The 26,752-nt window shown below is 42.4% G+C and overlaps 1 protein-coding gene across 1 annotated transcript in view; it reads left to right on the forward strand.

Moving 5' to 3' along the window:
* The window catches only part of C2CD2 (C2 calcium dependent domain containing 2), a 65,199-nt gene extending 40,727 nt beyond the window's left edge, over window positions 1-24,472 (forward strand). Inside the window, exons 9-14 of the mRNA XM_030577231.1 lie at window positions 3,844-3,971; window positions 4,483-4,654; window positions 8,051-8,164; window positions 12,117-12,244; window positions 13,496-13,808; window positions 19,373-24,472. Coding sequence (XP_030433091.1) covers window positions 3,844-3,971; window positions 4,483-4,654; window positions 8,051-8,164; window positions 12,117-12,244; window positions 13,496-13,808; window positions 19,373-19,599 — 1,082 coding nt within the window. The 3' untranslated portion in view covers window positions 19,600-24,472. The remainder of the gene's footprint in view (window positions 1-3,843; window positions 3,972-4,482; window positions 4,655-8,050; window positions 8,165-12,116; window positions 12,245-13,495; window positions 13,809-19,372) is intronic.
* Window positions 24,473-26,752: the final 2,280 nt, after the last annotated feature.

A 26,752-nucleotide genomic window follows, 5' to 3' on the forward strand; every position in this document is an offset into this window, starting at 1 on the left:
TCAAAGCCATATTTAGAGTTAGTCACATAAATGTGTTTTTAAATTCAAGGTTGGCAAAAAGGAATTACAAAACTATCTGAAAACCATACGAGGGTGTGTGAGTTTTGTGTATTGTTACACTTTTGATAATTGTGGCTGTTTTTAAAAGCTCTGTTGGGCCACAGATTTTTAAGTGGAAATAAGCCAGTTTTGGGGGAGAAGTGGTTGTGTATCAGAAACATACAGAAAGTAACTTTTTTTTTTTTCTTCAGCAAACAAATGTGAGGCGGGGGGGAAATAGCCATTTTGTCAAAAACATATAAACATAGATGTGGAGGATGGAAAAGCCCACACACAAATGAAGGAAAGAGCAAAAAGAAATTTGGTCTAATGTAGGGCCGTATCCTAATAACACTTCACAGTAAGGGGGCAAAGTATGTATTATCATTTACCTGAACAGGACAGATTTTTTGTAGGTATCTTTAAAAACAGTCTTTGGTATGTGTAGTGGTTGACACATCTTGATACACCATTAATGGCACATTTTAAATACTTTATTTGATTTGCTTAAAAAGAGTCTAACAATAAATATTTCTGAAAAATTAATATTTAATTGGTATATGGGTGGTGGTGATAGTGATTGTTAAATCTTAGTAAGAGGAATGTGGGAAAGGATGGCAGCCATCTAACTTTAATGTAGGTCAATCTACTGTAGAGTTGTATACTGCTGCCTTTCACCATGGCATCTAAGTGCCTTCTGTGAAAAATCAATAGCAACACTGTAGAACAGGGGTTGGCAACCTTTCAGAAGCGGTGTGCTGAGTCTTCATTTATTCACTCTAATTTTAAGATTTCGCATGCCGGTAATATATTTAACGTTTTTAGAAGGTCTCTCTCTACAAGTCTATATATTATATAACTAAACTAGTGTTGTGTTGTAAAATAAACAAGGTTTTCAAAATGTTTAAGAAGCTTCATTTAAAATGAAATTAAAGTGTTGATCTTACGTTGCCGGCCCGCTCCTGCTCTGGGGTTCTGTTCACCTAGGCCAGCAGCGGGCTGAGCGAGGCCTGCAGCCGGGACCCCAGCTGGCAAGGGTCCGTCAGCCAGAACCCCAGACCAGCAGCAGACTGTGCAGGGCTGGCAGCCAGGACCCAGAGAGCTGGTGGCAGGCTGTAGTCAGGGCTGGGGGCTGGAGGTGTCAGGGCAGAGGGGGGGCTAGGTATGGGTGGGGGTGCCAGAGTCAGGGCTAGGGTTGTGGGTGGGGGGGATGAAGGAGTCTAGCAGAGGGCTGGGTGTGTATGAGGGTGGTACAGGGCTCAGGGCAGGGGCCTGGAGGGTGTGCGGGGCTCAAGGCAGACAGCGTGGTGTGTGTTTTGTGTGTGCTCGCGCGCAGGGGAGGGTCAGAGGTCAGGGTTCAGGGGGGAGGGCTGGGTGACTGCCCCCCTAAGAACTCCCAACCCCGCTGCTCCTTGTCCCCTGACTACCCCCTCCTGGGACCCCTGCCCCCCAGAATCCCACCCCCTATCTAAGCCTCCCTGTTCCTTGTTCCCCGGCTGGACCCTACTCCCTACCTGTCCCCTGACTGCCCCGACCCTTAACCACACCTCCATTCCCAAACAGACTCCTAGGACTCCCATGCCCCATCCAACCACTCCCCGCCCCCTGACAGGACCTCCAGAACTTCCAACCCGCCACCCCAACTCCCTGCTTGCCTCAACCTCTCTCCACACCCTGCCTCCTGACAGTACCCCCAGAACTCCCACCTCATACAACCCCCCCAGCTCCTTGTCCCCTGACCACCCCCTCCAGAGACCCCCCCAACTACACCCCCGACCCTCCTTGCTCCCGGTCCCCTGACTGCCCTGACCCCTATCCACCCACTGCCCCCTCACAAACTCCAGGAGTCCCATGCCCCATCCAACCCCCCGGCTCCCTGACTGCTCCCTCCAGAGACCCCTGCCCCTAACCACTCCACTCCAGGGATTCCACCTCCCACATCCAACCCACCCTGCTCCCTGTCCCCTGACTGTCTCCACCCCTTATCCAACACCCCCAGCCCTGGGCCTTTTACCTTGAGGCTTCACGCAGAGCCAGAAACGCTGCCCCGTGGGAGAGCGCAGCCCCGGCCCTCAGAGCGCTGTGCGCGGCGGCGGCCTGGCTCTAGTTCAGCAGGGAGTGTGTCTGCCTCCCCGCGGAGCCAGATGCTGCCCCGCGGGAGCGCGCAGGGCGGCATGGCTCCAGGGGAGGGGGGAGCGTGTCTGCCTTTCTGCGGAGCCAAACACTGCCCCGCAGGAGCATGGAGCCCCAACCCCCAGAGCGCTGTGAGCGTCACCAGGGCTCCAGGGGAGGGGAAAAGGTGAGGGGAGGGGCCGGCGGCTTGCTGCGCTCTGCCCAGTACTCCGGCCCAGGAGCGTGGACCCCGCGGCTTTCCATGCTAGGAGAGTGGGACCATTTGCCCACCCTGTGTGCACGGCTATGTTTCTGCTCCCTGCCCTCACGTGGGGAGCAGAGGGCAGAGGAAAGCGAGCCGGGCTGGGCAGGATTTTTAATGGCACGCTGGAGTCCTGGCAGGCTCCAGAGTGCCATTAAAAATTGGCTCGTGTGCCATATTTGGCATGTGTGCCATAGGTTGCCAACCCCTGCTGTAGAATAATGGCATTCCTGTCTCATGGTGAACATTCTGCGTGGGGTGGGGCTTACTGGGTAGAAGGGGTGTCAGTGTTGTGAGCGTCTTTTATAGTAGACTACTCTAAAAGGGCCTTTCTATGTCAGTTGAAGAAGCTAAGCTGTAGCATAGCAGTAAGGAGAATCATAAATACTTGTTGCTCTGAAATATGGAAATCCTGACTCCTTAATACTTAATGGAGTGAAATCCTGACTCCACTGAAATCAGTGGCAAAACTCGTATTAACATGAAAATGGCTAGGATTTTGCCCAGGGACCTGCATAACAAAGTTTTAGCATCATGTTAATTTTGTTAACAATAGTATTCCACTTTAACATAACTGTAAGATATCTGAGAGAGAATCTATACTTGCACTCAAAGACCAACATAAGGAAATACTCTTAGTTGGCTATACCAATCCAAAATGAATCCAGGGAGCACCCTCTATGAAAAACACCTCTACCCTGCTATAACGCAACCCAGTATAACACAGGTTTGCATATAGCGCGGTAGCAGCGGGGCTCGGGCAGTGCTTTAAAGGGAGCCATGGACCTTTTAAGTCACCGCTGGAGCCCTGCTGCTGCTAGCCCAGGGCTGCGGCAGCGGGGCACCGCCAGCAATTTAAAGGGCCTGAAGCTCTTTTTAAATCACTGCTGCAGCCCTGCCACCGCCACCTCAATATAACAGCGTTTCACTTATAACGCAGTAGGGATTTTTGGCTCCCCACGACCGTGTTATATCGGGGTAAAGGTGTACAAAACAAGGGCAGTTAAGGAGAAAATGAAAGAATTCAGCTGGATTGTATTTTGAACAGTCTTATCAGTGTTCAGAATCCGTAGAGGTTTGTTTGTTTTCTCCAAGTGTCCTGTATGCGGAGGAAAAATTATTAACACAAAAAACAGTGGAACTATTAATGATTCAGTATCTGCCTTATTTTCTGTCAAGCAGTGTTATAACTATTCTAAAAACCTAGCCTGCAAGAACTACAGATCCTTCTTTAAAAATTTCCTCTGCAAATAATCTTGTCTCTTTGTTAAAGTAAATACCTTATTGTGCTGCAAAGATAATGCTTTGCAGTATTAGGTGTCTCAGCAGTTTAAAGTAGCAATTGCTTCTGTTTTCCACCTTTTCAAAAGAACTTCAAAGATATTGACAGCTCAGACAAGACCTTACTATGTCACTTTCATTTATTTTAGGTTCTTTTTCAGCATGGGCAACTGTACCTTTAGACTTGTTCAGGAAACAGCCTTCTGGACAGCAAAGCTTTGCACTGAAGAGCAGGCCCAGCACCCATAGCCCTGTGTTAGGATCGATCACTGCAGAGGTATCACATTCTTATGTTTGTGCTTGACTTTTTTTGACTGTCAGATTGTCCATTTTAAGAATACAGACCCAATACACTATTGCCCAGCATGTTTTGTAACAATTTACAGAAGTGCCAACTGAGTGTTGTGCTACTTAATCAAAATGGTAGTGTTGTGACCTCACTTTGTACTTGTGTAAATGACTGCTTAAGGTGCAGGGTAACAGTGAATCATACCCTATCTACTTAAAGCAAAAGCTGTCACTGTTATGGACAAAGCTTTAAGGAATAATTTGGGTCTGCTAAGGGCTTGTCTACACGAACACTTAGTTCATGGCAAGCTGGGATGTCAATCTGCCCCGCACTACTCTGGTGCATTCTTAAAGATCTGTGGGTACCTTGCTAACATGCACTAACAGTTCATCAGTGTGCTTTGATCAAGTCCACTCTACAATTCCAGCTGCTGTTTCAAAGTGTCTCTTTCCTTTTAAGAGGTAATTATTACTTTAATTACCATTTTTTCTCTTTTTAGTTCTCTTATGTAGAACCTAATGAGTCAAAATCCTGGCAAGTTCCTGCTCAGCTTCCTGCCACAAAAATAGAAAAGGATAGAACCGTGATGCCTTGTGGGACTGTAGTCACTACTGTTACTGCTGTGAAAACCAAACCTCGACTCGAAGGGAAACATTCCACACTGAGCCCAGGTGAGGACATCGGTGAAACTTGAAAATGCAAATCCAAGATTGTTTGTTTGGTTTATGCTGGTTTTTAGGAGTATAGTTCCTATGGGGAAAGAGAAAAGAATATTGTCTAGATCTGTTTAGGTGGTTTTTTTTGTTGATTGGTTGATTTTATTTTTAATGTGGTCTTGGTTACTTTGGATAAAATTATTTCTTTTGCATGAAGCCAGGTCCTGCCCCACTGAAGTCAGTGGAAGTCTTGCCAATGACTTCAGTGGGATAGAATCAGCCTCCTAGTAAGTAAGGTGAGAAATGATCATGACTTCCTTTGCTTGGTACTGTGAATGTTACGTGTCTCTCTCTTTGGTGAGGTTGGGTTTTTTGTGTGTGTGTGTTTAGTATTCCCTTTGAAAACACGAATCTCTAAGAGTGGGGTAGAGTAGCTAGTATGATGCTGCTATTAATGTATAAATCCATTGCATTTGGGGTGTTTCTTACACCCTGTCAAGGTGATCATCTCTGTCTGCTCTTGTAAAAAGATGGCACATGACTCTCTCTAAAAACACACAACAAGCTGCTAATGTAGGCGCTCTTATAAGATGTCAGATTGTCTGTGATGTATAGAAAACTTGAAAAAAAAATAGACCAAGTGCAAAAGACAGGACAGTATTACCAGAACAGAAATTGAAGTTGCAGGGGTACCTTGCTTTAACACGCATAATGCTTTCTTGAAGTATATTACTTCTGTTGTCAGTCGTGTGGGGGAAGGGAAGAAAATGTGGTTACCCACTTTTCTTCCACCCTCTTTATCCCTCCCACATCCCCATATGCATACATACCCACAAGAGAGGATATAAGTAAACCATATTACTTATATGGAAAATGCACTGCTTTAAAACTATTAACTTTTCTGATTTCTGTATTTCTTGACCTGTTTATCTCCTCTGCCCCTAACTCTTTAGTGTGGATTGGTGTTGTTCTAAGCTACCATTCACACCTGACCGGGATTCCTGACAGGGATCTTCCTTATTAAACAGTTTGATTTACATAGTGATGCTTCCCTGGGGTAATCCGAGATTGTGAGGCACCTTGCTACTCCCTGTCTTTAGCATGAAGAAGTCTTGTCTGTGCTTGCTGAAGTCAGCTTCCTAACTCTGCTGGCCACGGGCAACATAAACTCTCCTCTCTAGGCCTTACAGGCATCGCTGGTACTCTGTTGATTAGCGATAGGCACAGTCCAATCCCTAAACTCTTGAGTGTTTCCCTGGAGTGGCCAGCCCCTGGTCCACTGGTCACTTGCAGTATACCCAAATCCATTTCTCTCAAAAGAGCAGTGTATGCCAGCTTACCAGTTCCTCCTCAAATCACTGCTCCACCAAACACACAGCACTTAGATATGTTTATGTTGAGATCATCTCTTAGTTTATTTAACCAAGCATAGAGATTCAAATAGTAGCAAGTAGAAGTATTTTATGCAAATAGTTACATATAAAATAGAATTATAGCTCTCTTTCTGGAGACGGGACTTATTAGACATGAGAGGATCTTGTTAAATAAAGTGCTACTCACCCAAAATCCCTGCAGCACTTTACAGCCAGACAGGCTTTAACTCTTCTTTGCCACCTCGCTGAAGGATTCTGTTTCTTTTCACTCCAAGGGCTTGTCTTCCTGTACGGTGTTACACCAGCGCTCGTGCGACTGTGCCACTGTGAAGCTTTAGGGAAGATGCTACTACGCTGCTTGGAGAGCTTCTCCTGCCAGTGGAGTTAATCCACCTCCCTGTGTGGCGGTAGCTGTGTCTGCGGGAGAAGCTCTCCTGTCAGCCTAGCACTGTCTGCATGGGGAGTCAGGCTGGTATAGCTGTATCACTCAGGGGGTGGATTCTTCACACTTCTGGGTGAGGTAAAAGCAGCAAAGAGTCCTGTGGCACGTTATAGACTAACAGACGTTTTGGAGCATGAGCTTTCGTGGGTGAATACCCACTTCGTCAGATGCATGTCATCTGAGTGAGGTAGTTGTTCCGATACAGGTCTGTAAATATAGACCTGGCTCAAGATAAACCAGACCAGTCCTTGGTCTTTATTCATAAACAGAACAACCCTTGCTGTTTGTTTCTTCCTGTAGATTTCTTCTCTTCAATTTCACAATCTCTCAGTTCAGACTGAGGGCTTGTCTAAACTGGCACTTTACAGAGCTGCTACTTTCTCGTTCAGGGGTGTGAAAAAACACTCCCCAAGCACCGCAAGTTTCAGCGCTGTGCTGTGCCAGTATAGACAGTGCACCAGCGCTGGTAGCTATTCCCCTGGTGGAGGTGGTTGGTTTTGGGAGAGCTCTCTCCCAGTGCTATGCTGTGACTACACAAGCCACATTAAAGCTCTGCTGCGCCCAGCGGTTTAACATTGCCAATGAAGATATGCCCTGAGTCTGCAAAGAGGCCTACAGCGCGAGGCATACAATACACAATAGGCTGGACAGGGAGATAGGTGCTAATTACCTCCTGCCTGAAAGGAATATTTCCGAGGTATGTCACCTCTTGGTGACCTCCCTTAACTCCAAGACCTTAAAAACATAACTTTAAGTATAGATACATAACTCCTTTAAGTATTATCTCCACATACATTTCTCAATGATTATGATGACCAGTGGGCTACCAACTCTTGGTAGAGACCCCAAGTACAACCCTCCAGTGAATTATTATGCAGATACCCAACCCAGGGGATCTCTTTAACACCATATACACACTCTATGTACTCTGCCAGTCAGCTCCAAGAGCTCCCTGTGTCACTTATCTTAGTTATTGTTGCTCTCAGAGCACTCAGTAATGTCTACACTTTATTTATAATAGTAGACTTTTTGTTTTAGATCACAATGGAAATGAGTTTGGCTTCTGGTGGATGCTTGTCCACATTACAACGCTACCATACAACTCAATGAGACTGCCAGAGTCTGTGCTCATTACAGACCTGGCTGGCTCTTTCTAATCCTGATCGCAATAACTATTTTTAAAGTGAATTGGCAGTGTTGTACGAGGAAGCTTGTCCAGTATTGGTCCAGACTGTCCCTTGCTGTAACTAGTGTTAGCCCTTCTGTGACACCCTCTTAAAATTTTGTGTGTGTGTACATGTAAATATGAGTTACAGTTGTCAAATCATTGCAAAAACCATTTTTAGTTTTATTTATGTGGCTCTTTTGTTTAGAATGTTTTAAAATCAAAATTATAAACATAAAAATGAGCTCATTTTAAGCCTGAAGATTTGGCATTTACCCAGAATTATACTAGACAGGTTTTTTCAAATGCTAATTTGTATCAGTAAAAGCACTTTTTCAGATGCCCATTATTTTTGTTATACACGTTTCTAAAATACCTATCACCAGAGTATCTAGGTGAGAGATAATAAATGAGAAACTTTTTCTTCTCAGATTCTCCTGTGAAAACTCCTGCTAAAGTGAAAGTGATTGAAAAGGATTTCTCAGTTCAAGCAATCCATTGTCAAGGTGCTCCGGTGAGCAAAGTGTTATCCTCTTCGGATACAGGTAAGAGAGAAACCTCCAAAGCCTGTGTCTATGTCCCTTTTTCTCTGCTATGCCATAGATTATCCTAAAACATTAAATTAACAGCAGGACCCATGCCTTAGTGCCTTCTGGCAGGTATCATAGCATTTATGTTAGTAAATATTACAGTTAGTGTAGAAGTCTGCGTGTAACTAATTCCTAACTTCCTGAAAATCTGTCAAGGAGCTGTGCTGTTAAGAGAGAAGGGAAGCCAATGAAGCAGCAGCCAGGTTGGCTCCTCTCTACTTGTCAGCTGAATACACCTCTACCCCGATATAACGCTATTCTCGGATGCCAAAAAATCATACCGTGTTATAGGTGAAACCGCGTTATATCAGACTTGCTTTGATCCACCAGTGTGTGGAGCGCGCCCCCCCCCCCCGGAGCTCTGCTTTACCACGTTATATCCGAGTTCGTGTTATATCGGGTCGCGTTATATCAGGGTAGAGGTGTATCTCTTTCCTACACATCCCTGGGCTCCATGGAATTAGAAAGGTGCAAAGACTCCCTAATCCACAGTTCCTAAACTTCTTCCACTGGAGAGGACAGTGCGCAAAAGCCCTTGTGAATAGGACCGCTGCTGAGTCCTCCTGTCAGAGGAGGTACTCTCTCCCTCGTGTCTAAATTAGTGGAAGAGAGAGACTGCCTGTGGAAGTCAGCATACTGGATTCTCTTCTAGCTCTGCCACTGACTCACTTTGTGATTTTAAACAACTCATGTATCCTCACTGTACCTGCTTCTCTACCTTTTGTAAATCACCCAGGAGATAGAAGATAAAGTGTGTTTAAAATACTAGGTAGGGATGGTGGTGGAAGAATGGTTCTTGAATTCACTTTTGGCATGTGGTTACATATGCTTTTTAATGTATTTAAATATAGGCCCGATCCCTTCAAGTGTATATAAGTGCAAACACCTTTTTTCCCCCTCCATATTTTGAGTTTTCAGTGTCCTTATTTATATGGTCTTGTGGATGTCTTCCCACAATGCAATTTAAAAAAAAAATTCCTTTATCCACTGTCCTTGTGTCCTTCGCTCCTTGTGTCACAGTGAACATCACTCCTTTCTTGGAACTATAGTATCATAGAAATTAATAATTGTAGAGACTCATTATGTCATCTTTAAATGGCACATGCTGTGGAATTTACTGCTCCTTTGGGGTAGAGATTAGAGTATGTAGCACACTCTCTCTCTCTGGAGCCATTTCACACGGTTCCTGAAACAGTTGGAGGGTTTGCTGGATGATGAAGATCTGCTGGCCCAAGGACAAAGATCCATTGTAGGTAGGCTGTTGTACTTCAGTGCAGGGGCTGGCGTTCATACAGATTACTTTAAATATTTTTTTTGTTTTGCCGTAGTCTTCTTTAAGGCCTATTTGTTTACTTCATTTATAACATTTCAACCAACCTGATAGTTTTCTTTGACAGGGTAACAAGTCTTGTGGAAAGGGAGGAAGCAGGAGACATGGTATATAGTGATTTTAGTAAGGCTTTTAATACTGTCTCTCATGACCTTCTCCTTAACAATCCAGGGAAATACAACCTAGATGGAGCTATTATAAGGTAGGTGCATAACTGGTTGGAAAACCATTTCCAGAGAGTAGTTATCATTGGTTCACAGTCAAGATTGAAGGGCATATCAAGTGGGATCCTGCAGGCTGTGTTCACTCTAAGCTGTGCGGTCGGATGGCAGCCCAGGAGTGAATCAGGTGCCTCATACTTGATTAGCAGAGCCACGCATGACAGCATGTGTTCAGGTGCCCCTCCCCCTGCTGTTCTGCAGCGGCATTGCTCCTGCCCTCTGCCTTGGAGAGCCCCAGGCCAGTTGCTCCTGGGACCCTCCTGCTTGTGCAGAAAGGGGGCGGGGATGAGAGGAGGAGAGGCGCTGATGTCAGGATGTCTGCCTCCCCCGCCCATGTACGCTATCTCTACAGAGCAGGGGAGACAAGACAGAGCTCGGGAGCAGGATCGCTGCTGGCAGCTGCTGCGGTCTGAGCCTTCTGACGAGTGCCTTACAGAGACAGCGCATGGTCTCTCATAGACTTCCCCAGCATCTCTCTGACACACAGACCCTCACCTAGTCTCTTTCACACTCATCTCCCAACACATACTTGTGGTGGTGTTACTTCTTTCTACTTCCTGAATTGTACATATAGTCTCTGTAATTTTATTTTAGTTTTTTGATTGGTCTGTGCATTTTATTTCTCTCCTATGTTTGAATTTAATTCTTTCAGTAGTGAGTTCTAAAATGCCTAACCGGTCCTGGCTGGAGTAATTATCCCTATGGTAACTTTAAAAATATATATAAATAAATTATATATAATTATATCTAGTATTTTTTTGTTTCTACTGGTGCCGCACATTACCTCGATATTGGTGCACATAATAAAATTGATTCTGCACATGGATGGAAAAAATTAGAGGGAACATTGCCCGCAGGGATCAGTTCTGGGCCAGTTCTGTTCAGTATTTTCATCAATGATTTTGATAATATCATAGAGAGTACACTTTTATAAAGTTTGCGGATGATATCAAGACAGGAGTGGTTGCAAGTGTTTTGGAGGATAGGATTAAAATTCATATTTATCTGGACAAACTGGAGAAATGGTCTGAAGTAAATAGAATGAAATTCAATAAGGACAAATGCAAAGTACTCCAGTTTGGAAGGAACAATCAGTTGCACACATACAAAATGGGAAATGACTGCCTAGGAAGGAGTACTGCAGAAAAGGATCTAGGGGTCATAGTGGATCACAAGCTAAATATGAGTGAATGCTGTTGCAAAAAAAGAAAACCTCATTCTGGGATGTATTAGCAAGAATGTTATAAGCAAGACATGAGAAGCAATTCTTCCGCTCTATTCCATGCTGATTAGGCCTCAACTGGAGTCTTGTGTCCAGTTCTAGGCACCACATATCAGGAAAAGTGTGAACAAATTGGAGAAAGTACAGAGAAGAGTAACAAAAATGATTAAAGGTCTAGAAAACATGACCTATGAGGGAAGATTGAAAAAAATTGGATTTGTTTAGTCTAGAGAAGATTGAGGGGGGACATAACAGTTTTCAAGTACTTAAACAGTTGCTCCGAGGAGCAGGAAGAAAAAACTTTTTTCTTAACCGCTGAGGATAGGACAAGAAGCAATGGGCTTAAATTGCAGCAAGGGAGGTTTTGGTTGGACATTAGAAAAAACTTCCTAACTGTCAGAGTGGTTAAGCATTGGAATAAATTGCCTAGGGAGGAAGTGTAATCTCCATCATTGGAGATTTTTAAGACCAGGTTAGGCAAACTCCTGTCAGGGAAAGTCTAGATCAGGTTTTTGACTGTGGCTCCACTCCTGGGCCCAACTCTGTCCCTGCTCCAGTCTTGGCCCCCAACGGCAGCCTGATGGTGGCTTCCACTCCTGGCCTCAGCCCCAGCCCCTGGCCGTGGCTCTGTTCCTGGCCCCAAACCTATCCCAGCCTCTTCCCCCTTACTCCATCCGTGCCCTGTCCCTGGCTCAAGAGGAGGCGGGGTGAGGTGCGGACAGGGTAAGGCGAGGTGTGACTGAAAAGTTTGGGGACCACTGAGCTAGATAAGACTTAGCCCTGCCATGAGTTCAGGGGACAGGACTAGATAACCTATCAAGGTCCTTTCCAGTCTGACGATTCTATTATTCTATGTCCAGAGAGACTCTGAAGCTTCATGTACAGTCTTGGAAGACTGAATGATATACCTATTCCAGGATACAAAGGAAGGATTTGGGAATAGAATGGAAACTAATACTAAAATGATTATTTGGCTTATGTTTGATTATGTGGTGTTTAGTTACATGATTTCTGTTGATCTCTCTATTTTTGTGTTTAAAATTCAAGCTGTCTTCCTTTTCCTGCTCTTATGCTTTGCTCTGCACTTAAACCCTTGCCTGCTTTTTATCTTAAAGCACTTTCCTTTCTTTTCAGAGCTGCTGGTGTTGAATGGCACTGATCCAGTTGCTGAAGCAGCCATTCGACAGTTAAGTGAGTCTGCAAAGCAGAAGCTGAAATCTCCAAGAAAGAAAAGCACCATTATCATATCAGGGGTTTCCAAGGTAGAGTTCAAAGTCACACTTGTGTTTAATGCCAGACACTGAAGAGACTCTTCACTTTGCTGAGTATGATACTTGAACACGCACTCTGCTCTCTTCCATTTGACAGTTTTTGCAGAAGCTGGGTTTATATCCTTGTTGCTTCAGAAATTAAGTGTGGCAAGTTAAGCCTAAAAGCAGAGAGTTAATCAGACAGTTTAGCTACACGACTAACTTTATTAGATAGAGGCCATTATCTTGGGAGATGGGGCTGTGGTTAGGGTTGGAGAGGACCTGTCCAGGCTCAACAGCCTAGTGGGAATTCCAGCTGCGAGGCAAGGAGATGGTGTTGGAATTGCTACCAGGCTAGAGTCCCTAGGCTGGGCATGGAGGCTTCATCTTTCACACTGAACTCCCTGTAAAAGAGGTAGTTGGTGGTGGTTTAAAAATTAAAAAAAAAAAAAGTCCCACTGCTCTCTCGGGCTGCTGGAAAAAAGAAGAAGCTTTTGTCTCTTTATGTTCCCTATCCTTCTATAGCCTTCTGGCTGCTCTCCCCCATCCCCCCATCTTGTTCATTCTCCCTACCGAAGAGCTCCGAGGCTTCTACTGTTTCTCATTTTTCCAAGCTGCCGTGCAGTGAAATTTACTGCCGTTTTGTCATTGTTCACAGCTACTTGCAGGGTTCTGAGGAGAAGCGGTGCAAGCTATCATGACCCTTGTCTGTGCACTGTGCTGTGAAAGCTGGGAGCAGCAGCATTGAAACTGTCTGCAAAATGGGAGTGAGACACTGTATAGACTTGCATGCAGCAGACTTTCATAAAGGTTTCTTTGCCACCATAAGGTCGTCTTCTTTAAAAAAAAAAAAAAAAAAAAGGTTTAAACCCCCCCCCTTTTTTTTTTTTTTTTGTTTTTTTATTTAAGCCAAAGCTTAGATTTTTCTAGAGATTGATACATTTTTAGTTCCTTTCACACAGATGCTTACTTTCAAAGGAAAGTCTTCCACTGCAGTAATCATTACTGGTCAGTGGATTTTTTTTTGTTTGTTTTTCTTTTAAACCATGTCCTAATCCTGTTGTTAAAGCCAAGGTTAATTTAGCTCTGTGCTCTGCTAAGAAAAGGAGCAAAGAGAATATGCAATACTATGGATTTCTGGCAATATCTGGGCAATGCAAACAGGGTGAAAAGAATGAATAAAACCCTTGGCATGGAGATTGGTTTGTCCAGCAAATAGTGTTTTGGTTTTTTTTTTAAATTATAATCTCTTTCACTGTGCAGACCTCCTTATCTCAGGACAGTGAAGCTGCACTGATGATGGACTATGCAGCAGCCATGGATGACTCATATAAAGAGGAAGCCCCTTCCACCATGGAGGATTCTACCACAGAAGTCCCCTTCAATAAAAAACTACCACTAGCTGCTTCACAAATGCTACCTGCTACTGATCCAGAGGAAAATAGCCATAATGCATGGGACTTGGATAACAGCAGCCAACAATGGAACAGCAATGCACTCTTAGGCCAGGACTGTGAAGAGATGTCCAGGAGTTCATTAAGTGTCTCGGAATCTGGGAGTGTGAAAAAATCTAAAGGTATATGAGCTCTCTTGACACTTGTCTAGTATTGTATCGAAGTACTGATTTCTATAGCTGAATTTCATGTCTTTGTCAAGCAGTACTATCAAGTGATTCTGTTCTGTTTTTTCTTTTTTTTGGTGCTGGTAAAAAGTGCCTGATTTGATTAACCCTGAAGAATGAAATCCTCTAGTTAACCACAAAAAATACAGTACAGGCTTCCCCACACTGTGCCCCTCCATCACGATATGGAAAGACTTGTTCCAGGAGAGAGAGGGTAAACTGCTCCAAATCCATTCAGTCATCTGGCTTCTCTGAAGAGATCAATGACCAAACTGCAAATTCACTGATGTAAATTCTCTGATGTAAATTCTTTCTGGTAAATTAAGATCAAGAATAGTGAGGGCCCAAATAAAGAGAAAAAACAGTACAAATCCACAATCCCCTCCACCATCCCGTCTGTGCACAACCTCCCTCTGTCCCCTCCCCACAAAAGGATATTTGTGTCCCTGCTAAACTTTTTACTCTTTGTGCATATTAAACTACCCATTGAACGGTGTGTCCCTTTCCCCTCTTGCGTTTTTCAATAATACAAGTGTTTACAAAAGAGAGCAACACACAGGATGTGATTGTTTTCTTTAAATAAGGGACAAATTGTTTTGTTATCATAACCGATACTTGCCTGAGTGTGTCTGCATGCTGCAAAAGACCTGGGCACGTCTTCTGCCTTGTGGCTCATTAGATTTTCTTCCACTGTCCTCAAACTAACTTTGGAGGCGAATTTTGAGTCTTACTGCTTCTGTTGTGGCTGGTGGGATTTTGAACCTGAAAGAAACAAGCTGGGAGGTGAGCGGGGGACACTCTGTTCAATGGACTCCACTCACCCACTTGCCTGTTACTAATGTAGGAGAGAGGCAAGTCTAAGGGCCACTGTCCAGTAGCTGCCAAAGTTTTTATGTATGCCATCCCCCTCAAGACCTTTTCTGACTTTTTTTTTTTATGGCCTTTATGAATAGTACTGAAAACCCTGTCGCAAAAATTTTCTCTCTCGTGCTTTAAATTCATAGTCTCTGCCATAAAATATAACCTGGATCTTTACGTGCTGAGGTTTCTCCCATTATGTCATGATTTTCCCATCTTGTCTTTCCTGGCAGTCACTTATTGTTAGCATCTTACCTGAAGCTGTCAAGGTAAATGAGCAATTTGGCAAATGTGTCCATAAGCTGGCCATTAAGAAGTGCTTTTATAGAGGGTGGGTTTCGCCTGTGCTTAACTCTCTCTCATTTTGAGACCCAAATATTAGGAAATATGTGATTCCAGGGTGCACTGTCACTAATCCTCTGGACTCGTTTCAAAATTTACCTTCAGAAAACAAATACTTACACCTGAGTAGCTGTTTGGGTGGGGTGGTTGTTAAAAATGCAATTACAATAAAAACATACTCTTTTCTTTCTCTGTACAATCTGACTGCTCAGACTTAAATGCTACTCTCTTTTCTATTTTTTAAATAATTGTGTTCACCATCTCCTCATTTTTCAGTAAAAACATTCTGAGTTTATGATGCAATACAGGAGTGCAAAAAAACACAATACATCAGGTGTCAGATTCTTACATATTGTGAGGATGTTTGTGTCACACTCCACAAATAGCACAATGTTGTTCTACGCAAAAGCCTATCAGAAAAAAGAAATTCAAAGTCTAACTGTGGTGCTCTTGTATGTTGTGTTCTCTGAGAGCATCATGGCTTTTGTGAAGTAAGACAGGAATATTTCCTCTTTCCCTCATCTGCCCCCCGCTTAGTTATGCTAGTATAAGATGTTTGTTGTTTAAAAACTCACATCTGCATTCGTTTTGCAGAGGAAGTGTTTGCCAAATGTTCTACTTAACCAAAAAAAAATTCTTCAAGTACAATGTTAATGGTTCACAATTTGTACTGTCTTTCATTATTATTTTTGCTCTTGCATGTGTTGCTTTTTACCCCTTATTACCTTTCTGACTTCATCTTTCTTACTCATGCCTTTTGTAAACTTAAGAGGACTACTATGCCAACCCGAATTAATTGCCTACACAGTAAGTTATTTTTGTTTTACTTTTATTAAAGAAAATGTAGCTTTACTGTGAGACACTTATTGCAAAACTGAAGCAAAACTTTTGTTTGTTTTCTCACCTGTTATCCTCTTCCCTGTGTGAGGGTTGGGTTTTTTCCTTCTCTCCGCAATACCTTTGTTTTTATGTAGAGAATTCTTAGCAACTTAGTCTGTAGTAGCAAGTTATTCTAATTGTAGGTGTGTTACCCTTACAAATAACTGATTTGGGGGACTAGGGGAGAAGATTCCCCTCTCCTTTGTCCAGACTGAAGATAACAGATTGGGGAAACTTGGATAATTACTGCAGTTTTACTGACATCTTGCTGTATTTCTATGGCATTCATCCCTGCAGGAACCTACCAAAGACAGGCATGTACAAACTACAGATGATTACATAACCATTGATGAATAGTGTGTGTGTTTTACAAATTGTTTATGGGTTTCTAACACTCTTTCCTAACAATCCCCAATTATTTGAGCTATAATATCTTTATATTTAAAATTATTGCAATATCGTTTCAAAAAACATATTATTCATTACATACGTAGTACATGTCTGTTTGCCTTTATGGACACAAGCAAAACAAGACTCGAATGTGACTTGAACTCCTTCAGAGTGCTTGCTAAGGATTCTACGTGCCCCACTCCCTTTCTCTTGCCAGAAATATCAGAAGGATTGCATGAGAATACAAACTGATTTTGTATTTGCTTTCACCTGTTTCCAGTCACTTGTCCTTCCATCCTACTGCCGAGCTAACCTAGCTGTTTCACCAGCAGCACCTCCTGAAAGAAAGATACTCCTGCTTCCAGAAGTATAGATTGAACATTAAAGTATAAGCAGTACCAGAGCGAAAGCTACTTTTTTGGAATAGAGAAGACTGGGAGAAGGAGGGGCTTTAGTCCGAACCCACGAATAGTATGGAGACATGGGATATGAAACTCATTAATTAAACAAAAAATGTACTAAATACAATTCTTCAGTAATCAATTTGAGTAGGAGTGGGGAACAATGTTGTTGTACAGGACAACTAATCTGGTATTAACTGGAAGGATATTGCACTGAATTTCATTAGGGTATGTCTTAATATGATGCATTTAACAGGAGACTCCATTGACAATAATGGTAGCCATTTCCAACTTTCAGGACAGTGTAATGTAAAAAGTTCCCTGTCTGCCTTGGTTTCTGTATTCATAGGTAATGACAGCAAAGCAAAGCGAATGGCGTCAAGATGGTGATGGGTGCCAATAAAAGAATCTAGCTAGACTCGTTAGATTAGATAGTGGTGTGCATACAAGTTATTGTGACTGTACAACACTGGCAAGTCAGTAGTGGAGACCACATTTTGTTCTCTTGTACTGGTATGAGCTCCAGAGAGGAAGATCATGAGTACTTGATGCTCACTGTTTTGGGACCTAAGCTGCACTCCCCCCAAGTTCTTCACTTTAACTATCAATTTCCAGTCTGCATGAACCCTCTAGAGGAGGAGATGAAAATGCCACCACCCCGCTGTGCACAAAACCAAGTTGTCATTTTAAATCTGTATTGCCGATGTAGGCTGACCGCTCCTCTTAACTTCAGGGTTTTGTATCAGACACTGACTAATTCCATGCTTCAGCCTCACAGTTGAGGCTATGTGCACACACAAAACAGGATCACTTACAGAAGAGAGAATTCTTAGAAGTGGGGGACTGCTGGCTCCCAAAAGCAGTCCATTTTCTTACAGAAAGAAAAGATTACTGATGACTTGTGTTACATATGCAAGTTTATTGAGGGGAGGCAGGCTGTAGTTGGCATGACCGCATAATACATGACACAGTTGCCTTTTCATGCATTAATCAGGATTGTATTAAAAGTATTTTTTATGTAATTGGAGTATTAATTTATTATGTGACTACTTATGTCTGTTCATTTTAACAACCCTGCTTGATAAGAAACTGGAGGGGGATTTTGAAGAGTTTGGTGGCTAAATTCTAACAAGTCTGTTCTGAGCATGTGCAAACTGAAATTTTTTTCAAAGGTTTATTACTAGTCCAGATTTGGGCTTTTTTTTTTTTTCCCTCATGGAAACAGCAAATGGCACATCCTTGACAGCAGGCTCCCTGCCAAATGCGAAGGCACTAGAGTGTCTCAATGAAACACTTTGTTTTTCCCATGTTAAAAACATTCTTGCATGTTTCCCTAGCCTTGATTAATCCTTTCTGCTGAAATTTTAAAAATGAAGAAATTTAGCCTGAGGTAAATACCTGATGGAAATTTTCCATGCCCAGTCAGCTAAAGTTAGGCAAAGTTATAAGCATCTGACAACAGGGCCTTATAATAGCAAGTGTTGGGCAACTTAACTGTAGGTACCAGCTCCACCTATAATACACACTATGACTTGTACAGGCACATGACATATAGTGCTCTGAATAAATTAGCATTTACAGATGCCAGTGGGGATCCTGAACTTGGAATTTTAAATGCCAACTTCATCTTGTGCATAAACTAGCTGTATACTCTCTCTGTGTGTATTTCTGAATGTCATCCTATTCATTTCATATTTCTTCCCCCATACCACATGCTGTACTTCTTAGTGTATTGGAAGGGTTAAATCAACCTGAATGAGATATGAGAACTGAAAGATCCTGGAATGTTGCAGTCCACAATGAATGCTAGGCATGTATCATGGGCTTTGAGAGCAACTGGAAGGGAAGTCTGCAATACTCATGGATTGGCCCTGAAAAGTTGGAAAGTTCAAAGGATCTCCAATATAAACAATTCTCATCTGTACCTTGTTCTGCAATATCACCTCTGTCCTTTTCAACCATGCTCTTTTTTCAACGACTGAGGAAAACTGATATTCTCTTTAGTGCTCCTCTTAACAGTAACAGTGAACACCTACATTGCTTTTGTTGCAGATTAATATTTTCTTCCTTGGCTTTTCTATTACCTGTAAGTGTCTGTGCATAGATAGAGATCTATAGTTGCTATAGGTCCTCATGAGTCTGAGTGATTAGGTTAGCATGAAAAGCACTATTTCCATGGAGTTGAGTGGAGGTAAAAGAATATATATACACACACTTGCTCTTTCACTAACTTAAGAGCCTAGACTTTCCCAAAATTGTTCCATTTTGGGGCGGAGGGAGGATGTGTGTACATGTTGCTGGAAATATAGTAGCATACAGTGTAGATGCATTCTGTCATGTGAGCATCTAGTTGACAGCACAGATCGTGTACAGGCAAACTTCTGTTTTGTAGCTAGTCACAATAACTTCTCTTTGATAGAGTATTGATGTTATCAAACCTAGAGAACATTCAAAATATTCTTGCTCCAGTACAGAACATTCTTGGTTTCCTAGCTTGTCTTTCTCACTAAGTATTTCAGAGGCCATAATTTAAAATTGGAAGCACACTAAAAATGATTTTTTTAATAGAATGTTAAAACAAAATAAAATGGTGATCCATCGGGAAAGGCATATTTATATATAAATTCTCCATCTCGTTCACCTCTGCAGGTGGAATTTTGAAAAAAAGTGCAAAGCTGTTTTTCCGTCGGCGGCATCATCAGAAGGATCCAGGAATGAGCCAGTCGCACAATGACCTTGTTTACCTGCAGCAGCCAACATCTGATGAAACTCGAAGGAAGGGAGCAACGCTAACACGCATCCTTCACAAGAAAATTCTTTCTAAGAACAAAAGCAGGAACAAGCTGAATGGCACTTCCATGGAACCATGTCTATAAAACCTAATGCTCTCTAAATGATACTTGCACATCAATTGATCTGCTGTTTACAAAACAATACTAGAAGATGTACACACAGATTGTGACATGCGTAAAATGATATTCACAAATGCAGTGATTCCGGAATAAGCAGACAAGGCTCGACTTTTATTTTTCCAAAACACTTTTTTTTTTTCCAAAGCCTTTAAGCAAGAAGGATCCTGTCCCCACCAGCCTACCCCTAAACATAGATAGTGTTGATTGTATGATGACATGATGTTTCCCCTCCCTCTCCAATCCAAGTTGTCACTCTGCATTCAATCCTGATTTGCAGAAGGTTTGAATCCACCACTCCTAGTGATAAGATTTTTATTTTTGGGAGGGATGGGGGTAGAGAAGGTGGGTTGGACTGTAGAAGTGTGTGACTGGGGAGGCTCACCTTTTTTTAATTTTAGAATATTAAATCTAGTTTGCATTTAACTTCTAGCCAACATGACTTTTTGGTTTCTAAGTATATGACTGAACCACTGTAAAAAGGTACCTACCACTGTGGTTTTGTGCTTCTGTAATGTGAAACAATAGTAGCAATGCAGATCTCAACTTGGGTTTCTAGACAGGCTGAAAGTGGAAGCCGAGAGACCCTGATCAGGTTCCTGTTATTATTTGGAAACCGGTTTGTTTCTGGAAATGGAAATTAAATACAACCTGCTGTAATAACTGCTAAATCAGTGTAGGTAGACATTTACCTTTGAGGTTAGCCATAATAATTGATGATTATGCAAATATGTGCATATTATGCTAAAAACCTTTTTTTCTAGATTTACTATGTTCCCATTTGCAAACAAAGTATTTAAAAGGTCTTACTGTTACTTTTATTTCCCCACTATATGAGAAGCTATAAGTGCTAATGCAGCAGTTTTATTTTGGGGACTTTACATCCTTATCTACAGTACTTTGTAGACAAGTATACTAGCAATCATATCAAAAGCAAATTTAGGAACAATAAATGTTGTGTAGATCATGTTTAATCCTACTTAGATTTTTATTAGTTCATGATCTGATTTGCTAGTTACCAGTAGCCTGGAAAACAGAATTTTTGAAATGTTTCTCTTTCCCGTCCTTCAGTTACAAATTTACAAGTTTTGTCATATGGTAAGGGGTTTTTTTGGTTTTGGGTTTTTTTTTTTGTTTTAAAAGATATTGTAGTTAGCTCCTTTCTTTAAAATCTGATAAAAGAAAAATTGTAGTTCTCACTTAAACTACCTAAGAGAGGACTAAAACTTCTATATCTAGATATATTTTACAGATTACATATTTTTCATATATGTGCCTGTTTACACATTCCTTTGCCATATATGCATTCCCTGTTGAAAACATAGCACCCAATCCTGCTGTCTTTACCCAAGCAAACACGCCTGTTGCACCAATATCCCCACTGATCTAAACTGATGCAATTCCATGGAAGTGAATAGAGTTGTGCCTGTTTCTGTCACTAGTGACTTTGGCCCAAAGACTTCAATAAGACATTTGATTGAGTAAGGATGGCAGTATTGGGCCTTAGCCTTAAAGGCATATTTTCCAAAAAATGGAAACTGTTGAATAATTGAACTAAGAGCTTTCAATACTTGTGGTAGGCTCCAAATTCCTTAGCAAAGATGTACTGAAGGGTATAAAACTTGGGGGAGAAATCTTTAGCAAAAAATAAAATATCCAAAGAAATGAACCACCAAATGCTTTTAACTGAGCCTCTAGTTCCAAATACATTTTCTTTGGCCTAGTAATAGCACTGTGACAGTACTGTCATCCATACCATTTTACAGAAAATATGTACTGTCAACAGTCTTGTTGTATTTGTTGTTATAAATACTTGAAGGCATTTTTAAACACTATTTTAAAAAAATCTTAAGCCTGTTGCAATTGCAATTTTTAGTAATATAACTATGCACTCTACAGCTTTTGTGGGGTTTTTTTTTGTTGTGGGTTGTTTGTTTGTTTTTTAAATCCGAAATCATTATGGCGGGATTAGGTTAAAGTCCTACTTTAATGTATTTGAGACTTTCTCCTTTTTGCTAACTTGCAAACAAAAAATGAGGTTAGGATTCCATACCTACTTTACAGCAGCTTATGCCATCAGCACTAAAAGGCTGATGCTGCACTCCTTTGGTACACACACAATTCCCCTTGACTTGGTTAGGTGGTGTTTGCACATAATAGTAGGTAAAAGAGAGATCCCTGCCCTACTTAAAGTTTTTGATCTGGTCTACACTACAGACTTATATTGGTATAATTATGTTGTTCAGGCGTGTTTAAAAATCCACACCCTTGAGCAATGTAGTTATACCAACCTACCTCTTCCCCCCACCCCCTCCATGGGAGGCAGATTAATTATGCCAATTGGAGAGCTCTCCTGTCAGTTTAGAGTGTCTTTATTTAAAGCACTATAGTGGCACAACTCAGTGCTGCTCTGATGCAGCGTTTTAAGTATAAACTTGCCCTTACTGATGCTGTTTGCTGAAAGGAGGAAAAACAAAATTAAACCCTGAATGTTGTGGCCTATCTAAACTCAAGCTTTCCTAAGGTGCGTAGATATCACCATAGTATATAAGAACCTTGAAAGTGCAGGATTAGGCCCTAATGAGTGAAAGGAATCACTGATAGCAAACCAAACATTGGACACTAAATATGTAACGTCTGTTAAATTATTGAGTTGAGATTTTCGTGTACAAAACCTTGTGTGGTTCATTTTTTAAATTGGTGTGAGGGATTACATTCATCTTGACAGAATGCAAGCAGGAGGCTCTCTCCTCCACCCCCAGGAGACCAGTAACTCTTGATTTTGATGCAAGTCTTCGATGACTGCCAAAATTTGAGTTTTGGTGATGGGGAACTAAGGTGGAGACTAGAGTAGCCTATTCTCAAGATGGAGGGGACAAAGGTATTTGGGATAAAAGGGGGTCTTAATTTTTGTTAATACATTTAAAATTTCTCAACAGCCCCTCCAAAATAGCCCTGTTCAGATGGATAGTGATTTATGATTTCCCACATGTGGCTAGGTCATTTTTTCCCCTCTTCTAGAAATCATTGTAGATAGCATTGAAAACATGTTAGCCATAGTCACTAGTTGTGAGCCCAAACTGACAATTCAAATCCTCAGTGTTTCAAATGTTCAAAATCATGATCCAGACCTCCCCCCTCCCCCCGCCACACCAAAACAAAAAGTCTGAAATTAAAAATAAATGTGAGGGGGTTATATGCCCTCTGGTTTTCTGGGCCTTCAGGATGAACTTTGGTCATGTTTTTCAAGCTTTCCTCTGCAACCATGAGGGCTAGGAACTTACTCTTATTTTTAAATGAAAGCTGAGATTCTCATGTAATCATTTTATTGCCAGGCATTGAGGCTTTAAATAAAATCTCATATTGGAAAGCTCACTGTTTAAATTGCAAGAGCTAGCAACACTCAATCCTATGGAAATAGATAGGCACATACCAGTAGTTCACCTGCAGCCTGCTCCCATTTACGTGAACATGGGTTTTGCCTCAGAGTTCAACAAGATTGAGCACTTAGTGTTAACAATGGGTCCAATCCTCTCAGGTGTTGAATGCCTCCTGCAATGATCTGTGAAGAATACCAATGGGCACTGGGGCAGCACAGCACCTTGCAATATCAGATCCAGCATGGTTCCCTAACTTTGGGGAAGGGCAGGGGTTATAATATACAGACACACACACCTTAATGATTTTAGTAGTTCAGCATTTCAGAAGGAATATCACATCATGCACCAAAACCCTTGCATTGTGTTATATTTCCTCATAATCAAATTATTTAAAAGCTGTAGTGTGGAAATAATTCATGAAATCTTTTTGTGGTGTGTTTTTAATTCTTATTTATCTGCACATTCTGTAAGCCAAAGAAAGTATACAGGAGTTAGTTTGTTTGTCCCCCCCCCCCATGTTTTCTCTTTATTGTTATGTAGAACTTGCAGAAGGAAACAGTGAAACTAACTATACTTTGTGTATCTGACAGCACTTCACCTCCCCCACCCTCACTCCAAATTGTCCCTTTCAGTTCTAGTGATCCCTTAGGTGTTAGATCAATAGTACTACGGGGTTTGGGGAGTAGAGGAGGAATCACATAAATGTGACTTCTTTTTTTTTAATTGCTTGCGTCTCATTGAATATAAAGCTGAAAGTTAAGATACATGTGAGCAGGGTACCATAAACCCAAGTACACTATAGCATAGGATTAAATGATTGCTCGAAGGGAACAGAGCCTGTTAATACAGTCCATATTTACATGTAGCTGCCCTACTGGAAAAGCTGTGATATAAAGAGCAGAGTTGTTAAACTGCTTTTAGCAACCAATGGCCTCATATTTACTCATTGACATCCACATTGACTTCAGTGGGACAATTCATGTAGTTAAAGTAAGGCATGCGTTTAGGTATCTTGCTGACTCAGGGCCTTAATGATAAGGAAACTCTGAATACATTCAGTTAATCTTCCCACCATTCAATTAAGGGTGAGCGATGTATTACTCAGGACAGCTATACTGCTGTTGTGCGAGCTACTAGCGAGCTGCAAAAGTAGCCAGGATATATGGAACTGATTATCTTGCCAATCTTGTTATTTTAACAGCCCTATTATAAAAAGTGTAGCTGTTTACCAAGGGTGTAATATGCTTGCATATTCCAAACAGGGTGAAACATTTATTCTTAGCACTCAGCTGTGATAACTATTTTAATTTGTACACTAAAATAACTTGGTGCAATTAAAAGGACTGTGCTGTACAGATTTATTAGACTATCACTAATAAGCATGAAAAGAGAATCTTTTCTTTCTTTAAAAGAAATAACTACCGCTGTACATAAAAAAATAAACACTGATTGTCTTTGTATAGTATCCTGTCATATGTGCCAAAGTCTTCCAGGTGTACCAGACTGTCCGTCTGCTCATCTGCATTAATAACATGACTCCATGTTTACAGGGCCTCTTTACCTGTTTTCTTTTAGCAGCAAGCTCCTCCTAGCTGTGCCTGACCCTGTGTTGCTTAGTTCTTATTGTGTCTCAACCCATCGAGGAAGGATGTCTTGCTGCTCTGTTAGGAAGCACAGTAAAGCTTTGTTGGGAGGCAGCCTGTCAGAGGGGATTGAGGGACTAATGAATGATTTGAGCCTAAGCTTTGATGTTGCATAGTTTATCCAGGTTTATGAACATGCCCGGCTCTTAATGGACAATTTGTTATATCCCAAAACCAACTATCACTTCACCATTTTTTTTTGTCAGAAAAGGTCCTTTAGCAGAACAGAATGTCCAGATGTCATTTTGTGTGGAATCCTACAAAAGTAGGGCTGGTTGGCACCTTAACAGGTAATGTAGTCCAACCCCGTGCACTGAGGCAGGATTATGTATATGTAGTAGTATAGCAGTATTGGTTGCCAAGATGCAGTGGTGTTTAGATGAACTGAATGGAGCTGTTTGCCTAGAGGATACTTAGTGTTCTGTGTGTTTTTAGTTTAGTTTTTGTGTGTGGCTTAAAAAAAATGGAATTTTTTTATGTTCTTTTTCCAAACATTAAAACAGGGATGAAATTGGGTTTTAAAAAATTCATAATATACATATTTTACTACAGTATAATTTAAATATTATATGTACAAAGATATTTTTGTCTCACTCAAAGCTAATAGTTTTTCCAGAAATCCTGATTTGCATATGCTCCTATAATTTTCTTCAAAGTATCCTCACTCTTGTTGAGCCTCTTGCTGTCTTGGAGGTAGTCCAACTTTGAAAATAAGCACCCTGCATCAAGACATCCAGAGGGTATCCTCAGAGCTCACCATGTCTCTTGGCTGAAGTTGGGAAGTGTGTCTTGATGACTGTTCCAAAAAGCCAGCACATCTAGTTTCACATCAGGGTTAGGTATGCTCAGGTAAGTCAGTACCAGGTTTACAATGGCAAAATGGAGCCAGGCCCTTGCTCAGAAGAGGCCCCGGCTTGCTCCACTTGCACTGAGCCCGCACCAGCCTCTGGTTCCCTCTCCCCCACCCACCACTTGCTCCTCTCAGCCTGCCTGCCGATCGACCAAGAGCTCCTCTCCACCCCCTGGCCCCACCTGCCAGCTCCTCTCTGCCTCCTGGTCGGACCGAGTGCTCCTCTGGCTCCAGGCAGTCTCTTCTTCCTATCATCTATGGGGCCCCACCTGTCTCCCCAGAGCTGAGCTGCCTGGGACTCGTGCAGAAGCCTGGCCAGTCTTAGCCAATTGTGGGGGAGAGTCATGACCTGGCTAATCATGCCACTCCTGAGGAGCTGGAGCGATTCCCTGCCCTGGGACCAGCCCTGGCTGCGCAGCCGGCTCAGCCCGGCAAACAGTCACCTCCCAGCAGGGCCCGTGAGTGCGGTAGTTGGGGAGTGGGTCTCTGGGGGGACTGAAGGGGTGCTGGGCTGTGACGGGGTGGGGAATATCTGTGTGTGATGGGGCACTAGGGAGTGGAGGTTCTGTGTGGGGTGCTGGGGGCAGAGGGGCACTGGGCAGGGGTGCTGTTGTGCAGGGCACAGTTCATTTGTGGCAAGATTTGGGGGGCACTGGGCATAGGAAATTGGAGGGGTGTTCCTGTGTTGTGTGGGCGAGCTCTGTGGCGTGGCATGGACTCACCCTGAGGGGAAGGGGCACACTGACAGCACAGGGCCAGGCAGGCCATTGTGTCTCTGGCAACTACCACTTTGTAAATAGTGCCCTCATACTGGGCTGGGTAGAGCAGGTCCCTGTCATGCCCCTGGACAGCCCCTCACCGCAGGGACCGATCTCCCCACGCCATGCTCCATTGCCCCCATGATGGCCCACAAATATGTTTGGGGCCAGACCCACAAAAAGTTAATCCTGCCCTGAGGTAAGTAGTAAATTCCCCTTTTCAGATTTGAAATTCCATCTTTAATGGCAAATGGTTGAAACACTCTGGCATAAGGGTCATAGCTGCAAAATTCACCTTGAGGAAGGGATGCAACACCTGGATGACGTTCCAAAAAGAGTCTTCAGCACCAAACACTTCAGGGTTCACATTACAGGCCATGGTCATCTCCCATTTCTCATTGTGTTGAAGGTTTGGTTTTGTTGTGTTCTGGGGTCAGAAGGATTTCCAAAAACAGCTGGGTTTTCTTGATGTATGTTTCTCCTGCAGCG

The sequence above is a fragment of the Gopherus evgoodei genome, chromosome 1 (assembly GCF_007399415.2).
Source record: "Gopherus evgoodei ecotype Sinaloan lineage chromosome 1, rGopEvg1_v1.p, whole genome shotgun sequence".
In the NCBI taxonomy this organism is placed as follows: Eukaryota; Metazoa; Chordata; order Testudines; family Testudinidae; genus Gopherus; species Gopherus evgoodei.